Source organism: Engystomops pustulosus, chromosome 7 (assembly GCF_040894005.1).
Source record: "Engystomops pustulosus chromosome 7, aEngPut4.maternal, whole genome shotgun sequence".
Taxonomy (NCBI): Eukaryota; Metazoa; Chordata; class Amphibia; order Anura; family Leptodactylidae; genus Engystomops; species Engystomops pustulosus.
In genome coordinates this window covers 81,036,075-81,051,986 of record NC_092417.1, presented here as the reverse complement: position 1 = coordinate 81,051,986, position 15,912 = coordinate 81,036,075, and the positions used below count along the sequence as shown (strand labels likewise).

The window sequence follows — 15,912 nt, the reverse complement described above, 5'->3', positions numbered from 1 at the left end:
AGCAGTGACATCCCTGAGAATACAGCCTATCCATTCACTAGAGAGGAGCAGTGACATCACTGAGAATACAGCCTATCCATTCACTAGAGAGCAGCAGTGACATCACTCAGAATACAGCCTATCCATTCACTAGAGAGCAGCAGTGACATCACAGAGAATACAGCCTATCCATTCACTAGAGAGCAGCAGTGACATCACTGAGGATATAGCCTATCCATTCACTACAGAGCAGCAGTGACATCACTGAGAATACAACCTATCCATTCACTAGAGAGCAGCAGTGACATCACTGAGAATACAGCCTATCCATTCACTAGAGAGCAGCAGTGACATCACTGAGAATACAGCCTATCCATTTACTAGAGAGGAGCAGTGACATCACTGAGGATACAGCCTATCCATTTACTAGGGAGCAGCAGTGACATTACTGAGAATACAACCTATCCATTCACTAGAGAGCAGCAGTGACATCACTGAGGATACAGCCTATCCATTTACTAGGGAGCAGCAGTGACATTACTGAGAATACAGCATATCCATTCACTAGAGAGCAGCAGTGACATCACTAAGAATACAGCCTATCCATTCACTAGAGAGGAGCAGTGACATCACTGAGGATACAGCCTATCCATTTACTAGGGAGCAGCAGTGACATTACTGAGAATACAGCCTATGCATACAGTATACACAGTATGCTGCTTTATAGTAATAATAAAAAAATAATAATTTCTTTATTTAAATAGCTCACATAGATTATGCAGCACTGCACAGAGTTTGCCAAATCGGTCTTTCACTTTATAAAGCAGTTAATATGTTTCTCGTAGTCTACAGATGATGTGTTGGTTTTTTTCTATGTGCGTATGAATTACATTGTTCATTTTTTAAATGGAATCTTATTCAATAGTATTTGTTTTGAGATTGGGAATGTGTCATAACCTGCAAGGTAATATGATCACTATAAAATTAAAAAGACCACACCTATTTGATGCAGAGCTGCCATGAAATATATTTATTTATTTTTTTATCCTGGCAAAACATATGGTGACTCATTGACCCTGCAGAGCTGATCCTTGGTCACAGGGACACAAAAGAACTCTACAGTCTGATAATTATGAGGGCATCTCATGTTCATTCTGTGTTGGATCTAACTCTACAAACAGTGAAGATACATGCTTACTGTCAGATCGTAGGGGGTGTAATCTATCCTAACATATACTGCAATACTAAATTTTCCTACAGTGTGCCACTGATGATGTCAAAGGGCGCGACTATCTGGCCCAAGGTGACGGCACCATGTGCCACCAGCATTTACATGCCCCTGCCAACTTTGTGGCAGGGAAGGGGGGGGGGGCATTTTAAATGGTTAACTCCTGTGATCAGTGCAAACACCAATAGTGGCTATTGGCCGCCGATGAACACTCTTAGTGCACCTGCTGCCACAACAGGACATCCTGGTGCGGTAAGGGGTTAGAATGCAGAAGCTGAAAACTGACAGCTGAGCATTTGTTACAGAGATGCTATTCTTTTTTTGAAGGTGCACATAGTAGCACTATTATTTTTTAGCAGTTTTTTATCTTCTTTGATAGTTCCCTATTCTATTGCTGGGACATGATATGATATGAGTCCAGACATTGATTCTCTTGAATGCCATCAGGTGTAGAAGTCAGGTTTTTATCTAAAACAATGTACTAATTATAGTGACAAATTATTGCTCCTGTCATTTTCCTGATACAATCTATAATATAAATGTTACTATGTGATTGGTCACTGTTGGGTGCACTATATTCAACAAATTGCACTTAATTATTGTGGGAAATTCTATCATTTATGCATTTGGTAAAGTTTGTGTGACGGTTAATCAACAGTTAACCCAAACCCACCTGGCACCAGAGCAGAATATAGGTCTGTAGAGTTCTGAAGGGATAAATGCTGCTTTCACACCATTCAACCCCTCTCCCATTTATCATCCCCACACGAGCCCTTGTAGATGCTTGCTGTGGGTGACAGATCCTCTGTTCTGCAGCTGCAAGATCGCACCTAATGACTGCTCTCGCCATCATATGCTCTTTTGTAATTACAGCTCCCAACAATGGTACAGAGATCTTCCTCCTGCCTCTTCAGAGCCCTGTTGTACATTTTGACATTTTCTTAAAAGATAATATATTGGAAGAATTTTAGAAGGTTGTGTCCTCTTGCCATTACTATTATATCACTGCTAGTCTGACAAATTGCACTGACCTGTATAGAAGGTGATACTACACACTGGATTTCAAAATTGGAGGTCAACACACAATTTCCTAAATGTCAAGGTCATTGTGTACTCATTTGTGAATATATATTATAAAAAGTTAAACAGCATTATTTCAAGTTTATTTCCTAAATTGTATATATTCTAAAGCCCAGAACAAAAATGTAAATTAGATAATTGTAAAAAACACTCTCCGACAAAGGTCTCGCCAACATTTTTCCAGAAGGGTAAGAACACTCTTCTCACTATTTTTGAGGAGTATATTTAGCCGAGGAGGAGTGTTATATTTTTATTACTGAAAATTTCAAAGTCTTATTTGTATATAGTGTTAATATATATTGATTTATACAAGAAAATCGATAAATCCCGTTTTCTGTATTTAAAGAGATATTCCTGGAATATAAACGTCTGATACAAAAACTCTTAATGCTATAAATAAATGAATATAACAAAACTCAATGTCATTAGTCACAAAATGGAGCTTAAATAGTTTGACCGCCAAAATGACCGCCACTGGAAACTAGAAGTCCCATGATGCTTTAGTTCTCAGTAACTCCTCCTCCCTCTTATGCATTGCTCCCAGTGATGATATAACAGACTGTCCTGCTCTGTTACCAAAGTAAAGATGTGTGTAACTGCCATCACTGTGTATTGCCTCACTGAGATGGGTCTCACCACAACACTGGTCAAGCTGGATGCACTGCAACCAACCGACTACAGACAAACATAGGGATGATCACATGACCTGCCCAAGAAGGTGCCATCTTCTGTCCTGTGTCTGCTCCACGCGGAGGAAATCAACAGACTGATTAAAGTACCAGGCACATTTTAATTCTTCATTACAGTCAACAGAGGAGTAAAATTTTTAAATAACAACTAATTATATATTCGTTTATATTTTAAGGACCCATTTGAATATGAATTATGCTTATTCATGGAATACCCCTTTTCCCACAAAAGAAAATTCTCTCATCTCCATCCCCTAGTGATGTTAACACAATAAAGATAATTTTTAACCCCTTACTATACCATTTTATTCAGTTTTATTGCTGTTTTAGCTCGTATTACTCAGTGGTGGTTAGTGCAAAATCCCAGGGTGTGGGAAGGGACTCACTAGCCGACATATTATGATCCATCTAGTTCTGCGGGGTGATAATGTGGTTAGACTTCTGACATTGTACAAACACATAGCATTAATAGCATTTGGACTGAAACCCCACTCTGCAGTGAACAAACCTCTCGGCAAAAGGAATCAAAAGGCTGGACTCTCCTTTGCTGAGAAGCATACTCTGTGGACAGGAAGTGATCCGCAGTTCATTTCCGTGATGATAGCAAATTTGATTTATTTGGGTCTGATGGCAAATATTATGAAATGTAATGTTTCCCAACATTGATGACAAATGGGAAAGGAAAAAAGGTGAAAGGTGGTGGAGGAAATGACATGGTTTGAGAGTGTTTTATGCAGAAGGAGTTGGACCTCTCATACAGCTTCATAATAGAGTGAATGCCGGTGTGTATCAGAACCTTCTTCAACAACACCTGGTTCCAGTGGCGTAACTACTGTGGTAGTAGCCGTAGCGGTTTCTACGGGGCCCGTGAGGTTCAGGGGCCCGGGGATGCACGGTCCCTTCAGTGCTTTGCCACAGCCGGTGATAAGTGCTCCAGGGCTACCTGACGGATCGTGCCCCCGAGCCCCTCCCTCTGTGTCCTGGCTACCACCCACATCTCTCCTGGCCCGCCCACCTCTTTCCTGGCCAACCCAATTGGACTCCTGATATATCCCAATAGAAAACCTGCAAAAAATCCTTGGTGTCAAGAAACCCACAGCAGTCACAGAACTGTGGAAGAGACTGGAAGAAAATTGAACCAAAAATCTCACCAGAGCAGTGTGAGAGACCAGTGATGCCCTGTGACCACAGATGTGCTAAATCATTCAGAGCAAAGGCTTACACACTTACTACTGATTGGTGACTGCTGTAACCTTCAGAAAATAGGTTGCTGTTGCTGTTGTCATTGCTGTTCTCTAATTTATGATCATCATGTTTTTTTGCAAAATAAAGGTTTTATGTTGATGTACTTTATTTTGTAAGACACTGTACTAGTGGAACTAATTTTGAGCTTCAGTGTATCGGCACCCTCATTGATGATTCTGTTGTGTTGGTGCCCGAAGAACACAAAATAAATGAGGGAACAAAATTAAAAGTCAACATTTGCAAAACTAAGTGTGAAAATAATCTTCTGTGTCCTATTTAAAGCACTCAATAATAACAGTGCTATATCATTCCCAGTTTATATTATTACCATGTTGTGCGCAACAGTAAAAGCTTCATCTTCTCAAGTAAAAGTAGTGCTCAATAATGGTATCACCATCTTTTGCCAAAAAAAAACGATGCTATGTAGTGTTGTATAATAGCAGAGCGTAGTAGTGCCTAATAATAGCAATGGCATATAGCAACCAATAGGTGCCTAATAATAAAAGTAACAATAACACGAAAGCTAGTGATTGTTTCTCACTTTTTTCTCTACATGATTTTTCACCTCAGAGATAAGTGGTATCATATGACGCAGGAAGAGCGTGATGACAGTCTGCAGTTTAACGAGAATATCACATTTGGACAGCTTGGGTATGTTATAATTTATAGCTCTGTACAGTGTTGTCTGGACATGTGAATGTATGTGGTTTAGCCAATGCAGGCTGAAGAGTGCTGGACTGTGCTGTGAAGAAATTCAGATCTTTATAGAAAAATATCTTCTATCCTCCTATTATTGACTTTTCCCATTGGTTGTGCCTATATGTAAACTTATATAATCCTGATTTATCTCCTATGCTTCCTTGCTTTCTGCCTCTCACTCACCTTGAGTCCCCTCTCCTTCTCATACAAGTGCCTCATTCTCATTTTCTTCTCTAGGACATTTACTCACAACATGTTGGCATTTGGATTGAGTAAGAAGTTGTGCAGTGACTTTCTGAAGAAACAGGCAGTGATTGGGAATCTGGATGAAGGTGAGACATGTCTTAGTGGTCAGCATTTGGTTCATTTTAGGGTGTTTTGCAACTATAACTACCATCTTTCCTGTCATTTTCTGTAAGTGTAGTGTCACAGTTTGCCAATGGAGCTTGTGGGGTATAGAAGGGATCTATCCCAATAATAATATTTCTACCTTATTGTAAAAATAAAGACCCCCACATTCCTATTAATGTACAGTGTATAGGCAACCTATTCTGATATACAGGTAGTATGTGCCTTGTTGTCGGTATCTAGTTGTGGCTCCATTTTGTGGTCAACAAACCCTTAATATACAGAACATTTTCTGCCGCAACCATGTTTCTCATGGTTTTTGAAAAAAAACTAAGCTGTTGAACTTTTTTTTTTTAAGTTGAAAAAATTAATAGAGCAGGTGATTATTTTTAAACTTTATATTAGACATCATGAAGTCAAACTGTTTCTGTGGGCCTTTTGTTTCTGCTCCTTCTTTCTCCTGTAATGAGTAGTGCATCTGAAACCATTTATCAGGTTCGTACACAGGAGAGATACATTAGGACAAGGGCTAATGATTAAATGAAAGAGTTCTCAAATGTTATCCCTTAGTGATGTTTACACAACAAAGTTCATTTTAAACCCCTTACTTTGCAATTTTACTCAGTTTTCTTGCTGTTTTTGTTCATATGAATCAGTGATGGCCATTGTAAGATTCTACAGTGTGGGCAGGTGTTAGCTGTGTACTGACAATGTGCTTAGATTTTCAGGGTACAGGGTTTAGCTTAACTTCTGAAGATTCTTCTAGTTTCTGACACAGAAAAAGAGAGTTGAGATCAGAACCTGCCCAACCATAGTCACGAGTTTGTCATATACAAGGACGATCAAAATGTAAACACTAGGACTGATAGAGACATGTTGAAGTAATATCTGTGAAATGCTGTATTTTTGTTAATAACAACATTGAATTAGAGAATGTTATTTTTGTGTTTTGTGTAAATACCCTTTTAAATGTTTCCATACTAACATATTTAGCTGTCTAAGGGCTATCCAGGTTTTGTTAAAAATTAAGTGATCTCCACAAACTGCCAAAACAGAAAGAATGTCAGGAGAAAAAGAACAGGAATCTTTTGCTTTAATAAATTATGCTATTATTGTATACACAATTTACTATTATCATTTGTGCTGCTGATGTATTATGCAGGTTTAGTTATGCTGTAATTATAATAATTTCTGAAATGTTAAGTGTAAGAGTTTCACAAACCTGGTGTTTAGCTTACTACCTCATAGTGTCTTTTACTTTAGTTACCTTTAGTTACATTGGTGTAAGGAAATATTACCCCTCATAATGTTGCCCTAAATATTCCTTTAGTAAACCTTTCCATCCATGGATGTGTCTAATGCTTGCTCAAGTTGCAGGTTGCTGCAGTAAAATGCCAAGTATGTTTTTTTTTCTATCTTGCAGAGAAGTTCAAGCAACTTACAGACTACATTGAGCGGATGGCTGTGGAGTAGTGGCTGCGAAGGACAACGCATGGATTGTGTTGTAGCCCACTATTCAAGTGAAAGCCGAGATGAGGGCACCTTGCATGCTTCTCTTACCACTGCCCTATGATGAATCCTATCTTACCTGTAATGGGGCATCCTTGGTCAGGCAATAACAAACTATAGAGTCTATATTTTTGTCTACTCAGAGTATTTAATAGTGTTTACTGTTCATGGATGGGTGTTGACTGTGAAGGCTATGGAGGTGACAAGATTTTTTTTTTTTACTTTAACACAAGCAGGAAAGTATTTTCATGGTGTTATTTGTCTTCTCCCCCAGTGGTTTTTGTAGTAGAGTTTGCAGCTGGGGTTTGATGTTGGTTATTTATTACCTGGTGTGTAGATATTTTAGTCTATAGAGATGAAGATATATATAAAATATATAGAATAAACAGATGTATATTTATTATAAATATTTAATGCTCAATCTTCAATGTCCAGTGATAAAAGCATATTAGGTAAATATTTATTTTTAAGATGATAAATAACCTGGGCTGTCGGTTGCTTGAATGAGCCATGACTGTATTTTATTAATCTTCAGGCCCATAGTAAAATATTCAGGAAAAACTTCCCTATCCACATTGTCTTGTGTAGTCATTGATAGAATGGTAACCACTTGGTAGCTGCTTGTAGTAGTTTTCTCCATGATAATTTTCCCACAATTGGAATAGGTGCCAGGCTTCAGTCCCATTGGTAATTTCCATTTTTCTGCAAAGACAGTAGCTCTGTCATGTGACGCCTAACACAAGGACTGCGCTGGACGGTTTACATCCAGAAAATGATAGATGGATAAGTTTAATGTTCCCATGTTTTAGTCATTGGGATGTTTTGTGCCCTTTAGGCAAGTTAAAAACAATAAATAATGGGAAAAAAACTAATAATGAAGATTTGATTGGCGTTTATATAATACTTGAGATCACAGAGCTTTAAGTGCTGGTGATGCTTCAGATTCTCCTTCACACCAAAGGAGCTGTCTAATTGTTTTTATTCTTAGTACTGCTTTTTATCCATAATGAAAGTCATCTTTTATATCGTACCAGTTTTTCTATTTTACATTAAAAAGTAAATTTACAAGAAAATGACAACATTTTACATTTTGGAAAGACAACAAGGCGCTTTCATTTCCTTGGTGACAAGGTGTATACATTGTTTCTGGGATGTCCGCGTGTTAAGGCGGTTTTGCTTTCTGAGTGTCGGCAGAGGTTTTCAATGTTGCCGAGTTTGCAGTTTAAATGGATTATCTCTCTCTGGGGAGATCAGCTTCTTATAGCAAACTGCTTCTCCTGCCACTAATAAAGGAAGCTGTAGCAACCAATGAGATCTCTGCCTGCATTGCCCCAGAGGTAACCACAGTGCTCCCATAAAATTACATCCATAGATGCCCACTTAGATCACGTTGTCTTTTATAAAAGTATTATTTGGCACAAAATTTCGAAAGTAGTGGAACAAACTAGACTCCCTAGAATGTCCAAAATCAGCAGTACATAAAAAAGAAAGCGAACCACTAGGAATAGTTTTCTTTAAACATTTTTTGGTTTTATATACTTCTTATTCACAGGTTAGTTACAAAAATACAAACATGTCGAAAAGATTTTTTTCATATATCAATCATTTCTGAGGTATTACCTCTCAATATAGTCCTTTATCACATATAGTTAGGGTTGCAAGCAATTCCCATTTTTTGGAGTTTCACTGTACCGTGGCTTTATAGAGACTTCTCACAGGTGGATTTCAGCAGAGGAGTGGATCTTTTCATCAGTCACTTCTTAGCAGAGAAAAACACTCGCATGATTTTCGTGACGTTTCGGAGGTCACGCCTCCTTCCTCTGCCTGCATTGCCCCAGAGGTAACCACAGTGCTCCCATAAAATTACATCCATAGATGCCCACTTAGATCACGTTGTCCCCATAACTAAAGTCTATTTCATATGTAATCTGAGTAGTTATTTGAAGAGGACCTGTCACCCAAATTTTAGGCACTAGGAGCTGATCACTAGAGTGATAGCGTTACCGGAGGAGTTTGTTAAAGCACTAGGAGCTGCTTAAACACTGCGGCAGGGTACAGTGTAATTGTCGGACAGCTCGCAAAGCTAGTAAGCAGCTCCTAGTGCCGAAAATGTGGTTGACAGGTTCTATTTAAAGTATTGTCAAGTATGGCGTCACCTAATAGACCAAACATTACTCTAGACTCAGGATGCAGGCATATATGTGCATACTGGCTTTAGGATTCTCACAGAGGTAAAGAGGCCCTCTTTTGTCTGTTATTACCACCAACCTGAGCGCTACGGGTTCTACTACTGATGTCTGTGGTGTGATTCTCTTCTGCATCGTGCTCCTGTGGTTCAGTATTTTCTTTTAATATCATTCATATGATGCCTGGGCCCAGTTTTACCCTTTGTGCACTGTAAAGTATTATGTAGTTCTGTTTTCAGTGCCTCGTTTTGTTTCTGTATTAGTTTTCTGCTTATCTTTATCATAATGCGTCAGTGGCGTGCACGTGAAGTTTGTCAGCCATGTGCCCATTGTTTAGTGTCATTTTAATTACTGGTGAAGGTCCTATGCCCCCTGTCAGTGTTAAAGTTGCAACAGTGGGTTTTAAAGTTGTCGTCTTCAGCTGTGGTTGGAGTATTATACCATTTCATAGCTTGTATGGAAGAAATCTGCATTTCTTAAAGATGTCATGGGAGAAAACAATAGCACAAATGGAGCCTGTCGGGTCACTGAGTCTTGTCTTAAAGCTTGCCATACACATAAGATTATGATCTGAATTCAACACCCTAAATTATACAGTCAAATTGGGGAGACACTTTAAAAAAAATTATGGAATTTCAGAAATTCTATCATACAGTAGAATTTTTCACCATGTCATATAACCTGAAAAATATAATGTTTTCAAAAATCTGCACTTGGTCATCATGGAAATTGCAATTCCATAACAAGGATCAGTCAAAATTGACTATTTTTTCAGACTTTTTTTCTTGGTGTATGGGCAGCTTTAGGCTTATATTGAAGGATACCCCCAACTCCTGTGGTATAACTTCTAGAAAGGAGCACACAGTTTGGTCCAAGAGGTATAGCTCCTTCCCTCACTCTTGCGTACATTGCTGTAGGGGCTACTTGGTGCAATAATTTGAGGACATTCAGCACTATAAGTATGGGGTATGTGATGGATTGGCCAATGGAGAGAATGTTACTTTGTATTGTAGGGCAGAAGAGTTTAGTGTTACTGTATTTATATCTTATTGCTGGATTATAAAACATTGTTGAACAATAAACTATTGTCAAAATCTTTTTTTTCTTGTGGGTCTTGCATTGCTTTACTCAAACCTCAGGTATAGGAGAGTTCAAGTCTTCAAAGGCCCCACTCCCATTCTCTGTTATATCAAAGGTTTTGCTTTCCTATTTCCTATATAAAGTTTCTTACCATTTTAAAGGTCTCTGTTTGAACAAACAATCTTCCTAATGTGTAGAGTCTAAAATGGTGTGCTGTATCCAGTCTACACAGAATTTTTAAAGGGCTGAATTTAGTGGCAGGCATTTATCAAGAACACCATTTTTCACACTGGTCTTGATACACCCCAAACCCTGTGTAACATTTGTCAGACACAGGCTTCATCATATATTTGGAGCATGGGCAAATATATTTGGATTCAATTATAGCAAATTTTCAAGCCAGAAACGTAGTGTGAAAGCTGTTAAATCCCTTTGTAGGACCTTGGTGAGAAGGGTGAAAAATCAAGGGTATGTACCTTTTTAATTCTAATTGCAGTTCATAAATTGCCCCAAGTGCATGAAACTTAGTGTATGTGTCACGTAGATTCACCAAACCAGACTTGGCTGAGCTGACCTAATATGCTGTTGGGTCAGCAAAACAAAAAACAAAAAAACACCACAGTGACCAGGGTTGTGAAATGGCCATTATAGAGGATTGAGGATATAAACAGGTTACAGCTTGACTGCACTGAGTGAAATGTTAATGAGTGTGCGGTGACATGGTTCTTGGTCCGTTTTTAGCGCAGTCTTGTTGCGTTTACATTGTCACAGCTGCTTACACTACCAGAAATGAAGAAAAACAGATTCACGGCAGCTAAACGCATGGTAAATATGCAAAAGAGTATGGGGCAGATTTATCAAGCAGTCTGAATGTCAGAATATTTCCAGTTGCCCATGGCAACCAATCACAGCTCAGCTTTCATTTGACCAGTGCTCATGAATATTTTAAAGGGGAGCTGTGATTGGTTGCCATGGGCAATTGGAAATATTCTGACATTCAGACTGCTTGATAAATCTGCCCCTATGTGTTTTCAGTGCATTTAAAAACACACCAATAATGGACCGTGTGACCGTACCCCGACTATTGTCATGCCACTATGACTTAGGATTAGTTTCCGAATGGCGTCAATGGCTTTTTAATCGTCTTATTAAAAGTTAGTTTTTAAATGTGTTTTCCTATTTTTTGAAACTTCATTTTGTATGCTTGCTGAAGTTCTGGAATTTTTCTGTACATTGGTTTTAATCTTACAATGTGTCATTAGGCTTCATGAAAGTAATGCTTGATGTTAAGGTGGAAGCCTTACAAGGCAATTAAAAGAGGCATGATGTTCCTTATCCCATCTTGGAAAACCTTTTTGCATATTTTCCCTGAATCCCCTAGTGGAGTGTCAATGCCTATAAGGTGGCTGTCAGTAATTGAACCATTTTTTAAAACCTTGGACCGTTTTTAAACACACTGAAAATATATGCATTTTTGTATGTTTACCATGTGTTGGCTGGTTTGAATCAGTTTTCTTTATTTCTGGAAGTGTAAGCAGCTGTAAAACAGATTAAAACCAGGAAAACGCATGGTAAATATACAAAATGCATGCATCTTCAGTGCGTTTAAAAACAGTCCAAGAAGGCACCGTGCTACAGCACCCTTACACCTGAACCTAGTCAAAAGCCTCTCACTCAGTAACAGTTCTTTAGACTGTACTGAAGAGACCTAACCAGGTCGAAAAAGTGCTGTCTACAGTTGGGAATCCCACATCTTGTCATAAGGCTTTTAATGGGTCATGCTTAATGTCAAGGGAGCTGCCTTGCATGGTAGCTAAAAGAGTCGGGGTTTTCCAGGATGGGATATTTTCCCAGAATCCCATAGTGGAGTGTCAATGGCTTTAAGTCTCCACATGCCTACACGGAGGCCTTAATCAGCAGTCTCTGAAAGGAAAACTTTCTTTCCGACCTTAGACCAGACGACCTCAGACTGTGGGTCGCGACCCTGTTGGAGGTAGAACAACACTGGTACACTGCTCCTGGTCTTAGGAATTACCACATCCAGTAAGGACTTGACAAAAAGTTATTGGCAAGTTGGTACTGGTAGAATTAATGGTATCTGCATCTTTAAGACACTGATAACGTTGATTTATAGAGAAGCACAGCAGCAATGCCTCTGCTTGCGGCAGCACAACCACGTCGCTACATAATCACGCTACCGCCATCTCTCTGCAGAAGCCTGGGGTACAGGGAGGAGATTCTGTAAGAAGAGGAAAGCGTGGGATCATAAGTAGTAGGTTGGTTTGGATAGAATTTTTTTTATAATGCATTATATCATAGACTGCGTGAGGCTTTTCTTTGAGGATCTCCATTAGGGACTATATATACATAAACATAAAAATTCAGTAGGGGGCACTCTAACAATTGAGGGGTACTATATATATTTTATGGTATATGAGGAGAGACCTATGTGTGTGTATGTGTGTATATATATATATATTTTATTTTTTTTTATAGCGGTAAATAAAGGGGTCCTATAGATGTATACAACGGTAGGTACCATATAATACAGCACCCTAATACACATACAGTACCCCAATAAACATACAGGCTGTATATAAGAGGAGGTTCAGTATCTGTATTATGCAGCACCCATATGGTCACCAAAATATAAGAAACTATATTGAAGGGTTGTGGCGTTAGGAAGGTCTAGAACCACAGTTTTAGAGCAGTTTTCAGACCTGATTGAATATTGCCTAACCTGGGCAAGAGAAAATTAAGGGTGTGGCCACATGTGGTGCTTTTACAAACTCAACACAGGTGTCGGGCGCCCACCCAATAATCTGGCCCTGAACATGACTAAATATTTTACTTCAATTCATTAGTGGACAATAGGAATTATTATTAGGGTCTTCTTTGTTATGATAGTGATGCATTTATTATGGGGACTCTGTTTATAGAATAATTTCTAGGAAATGTATATATTATAGCATATTGTGAGCACTATACTGTATGATGTTTATAGGTATTTAATATATAACAATGGTGGCACTATATAGGTACGATATTTCATTTAAATATTTAGTGAGGCACTGTCTAAGATTTTTTTGTTTTTTAATATCTGATACAGCGTTAGGACAGGGGACAAGTGGGAGTGCCACGAGGCTGGAAGTAGTTGGAACGGAAGTGCCATGCCCTTGTAAACAAAAAGGGGCATGGGTTTAACCACCTCCAGGGGTTTAAATACAGTCGGACAACCCCTTTTACAAGGACAACCAAGAAAAATTTGCTAAATAGATAACAAAAAATATGTACAATGTAAACTGGGTAGAAAATCAGGATGGTTGAGTATAGCCACAAGTCACATCTCATACAAGAAAGAATTGAGAGGAAGGGAACAACAAAAAACACATTTCAATTGGGGTGGGACGCCAGGTGGTGTGTGGTTCTCATGCCACTTTTTCCCTGTCTGCTTTATGTTAATGAAGCTATGATTTAGCTCATCTCTTTGTTTATCAGCACACTTGCATGTTAGTGCTGTATCTGTACACAAAAAAATATATAATGTTCCAATTACTGTCAAAACATTCACTGGTTTACACCACCTACTAGTAAACACAAATTTTAGGAATGGAGAAAAAGTGAAGCGTGAGTGTAAATGAAACATAACTTTTACTCAGTGGCGTAACAACCGCCGTAGCGGTTGCTACGGGGCCCGGACGTCTCAGGGGCCCGGGATGGACGGCGGAGAATTTATCATTGAGTGAGCTCTCTCTCTCTGATGACCGATACAGCACAATAACAGGCGCCCGCTCCCCACGCTGTAATGGGGCACCGCCTGCTGTGCTGATCATGCCCGCCCACCTGTACGGACCGAGCCCACTCTCTCGCCCGCCCACAAACTTCTCCCGCCGCTGGAACAGAATCCTCCCTCTCATCGGCCTGACGAAAGAACTATCCGGAATCCTCCCTACCCCAACACAGCTGCCGATAGTTGCTACAGATCCCCAAACTCCCGCCCAAGCCAGCCGTCTATTCCCTGCCCGGCCAATCAACACACAAATAACTTTTTGTAAATCTGTATTTTGTGTGATCTATATGTATATATGACTGTATATATGTGTATGTGGGTATATATGCCTGCATCTATGTGTATGTGTGTGTATATAGGCCTGTATGTATGTGTATGTGTGTATATACGCCTGTATGTATGTATATATGTGTATATATGCCTGTATATATGTGTATATATGCCTGTATATATGTGTATATATGCCTGTATATATGTGTATATATGCCTGTATATATGTGTATATATGCCTGTATATATGTGTATATATGTGTATATATGCCTGTGTATATATGCCTGTGTATATGTGTATATATGCCTGTATATATGTGTATATATGCCTGTATATATGTGTATATATGTGTATATATGCCTGTATATATGTGTATATATGCCTGTATATATGTGTATATATGCCTGTATATATGTGTATATATGCCTGTATATATGTGTATATATGCCTGTGTATATATGCCTGTGTATATATGCCTGTATGTATGTGTGTATGTATGCCTGTATGTATGTATGCCTGTATGTATGTATGTATGTGTGTATGTATGCCTGTATGTATGTATGTGTGTATGTATGCCTGTATGTGTGTGTGTATGTGTGTGTGTGTATGTGTGTGTGTATGTATGTGTGTGTGTATGTATGTGTGTGTGTATGTATGCCTGTGTGTATGTATGCCTGTGTGTATGTATGCCTGTATGTATGTATGCCTGTATGTATGTATGCCTGTATGTATGCCTGTATGTATGTGTGTATGTATGCCTGTATGTATGTATGCCTGTATGTATGTATGTGTGTATGTATGCCTGTATGTATGTATGCCTGTATGTATGTATGTGTGTATGTATGCCTGTATGTATGTATGCCTGTATGTATGTGTGTATGTATGCCTGTATGTATGTATGTGTGTATGTATGCCTGTATGTATGTATGCCTGTATGTATGCGTGTATGTATGCCTGTATGTATGCCTGTATGTATGTATGCCTGTATGTGTGTGTATGTATGCCTGTATGCCTGTATGTGTGTGTATGTATGCCTGTATGTATGTATGTGTGTGTGTGTGTATGTATGTATGCCTGTATGTATGTATGTGTGTATGTATGCCTGTATGTATGTATGCCTGTATGTATGTGTGTATGTATGCCTGTATGTATGTATGTGTGTATGTATGCCTGTATGTATGTATGTGTGTATGTATGCCTGTATGTATGTATGTGTGTATGTATGCCTGTATGTATGTATGTGTGTATGTATGCCTGTATGTATGTATGTGTGTATGTATGCCTGTATGTATGTATGCCTGTATGTATGTGTGTATGTATGCCTGTATGTATGTATGTATGTGTGTATGTATGCCTGTATGTATGTATGTGTGTATGTATGCCTGTATGTATGTATGTGTGTATGTATGCCTGTATGTATGTATGTATGTGTGTATGTATGCCTGTATGTATGTATGTGTGTATGTATGCCTGTATGTGTGTGTGTATGTGTGTGTGTGTATGTGTGTGTGTATGTATGTGTGTGTGTATGTATGTGTGTGTGTATGTATGCCTGTGTGTATGTATGCCTGTGTGTATGTATGCCTGTATGTATGTATGCCTGTATGTATGTATGCCTGTATGTATGCCTGTATGTATGTGTGTATGTATGCCTGTATGTATGTATGCCTGTATGTATGTATGCCTGTATGTATGTATGTGTGTATGTATGCCTGTATGTATGTATGCCTGTATGTATGTGTGTATGTATGCCTGTATGTATGTATGTGTGTATGTATGCCTGTATGTATGTATGCCTGTATGTATGC

The 15,912-nt window shown here is 38.8% G+C and overlaps 1 protein-coding gene across 8 annotated transcripts in view; it reads left to right on the top strand.

Moving 5' to 3' along the window:
• KIAA0513 (KIAA0513 ortholog) overlaps positions 1-10,061 on the top strand; it is a 47,454-nt gene extending 37,393 nt beyond the window's left edge. For 7 of the 8 annotated variants that reach the window (XM_072117078.1, XM_072117076.1, XM_072117077.1 and 4 more), the window contains 3 exons: positions 4,792-4,872; positions 5,158-5,252; positions 6,692-10,061. In XM_072117078.1, the coding sequence (XP_071973179.1) occupies positions 4,792-4,872; positions 5,158-5,252; positions 6,692-6,741 (226 nt within the window). In that variant the 3' untranslated portion in view covers positions 6,742-10,061. The remainder of the gene's footprint in view (positions 1-4,791; positions 4,873-5,157; positions 5,253-6,691) is intronic. The other variant, XR_011848931.1, reaches the window with a different exon arrangement.
• Positions 10,062-15,912: the final 5,851 nt, after the last annotated feature.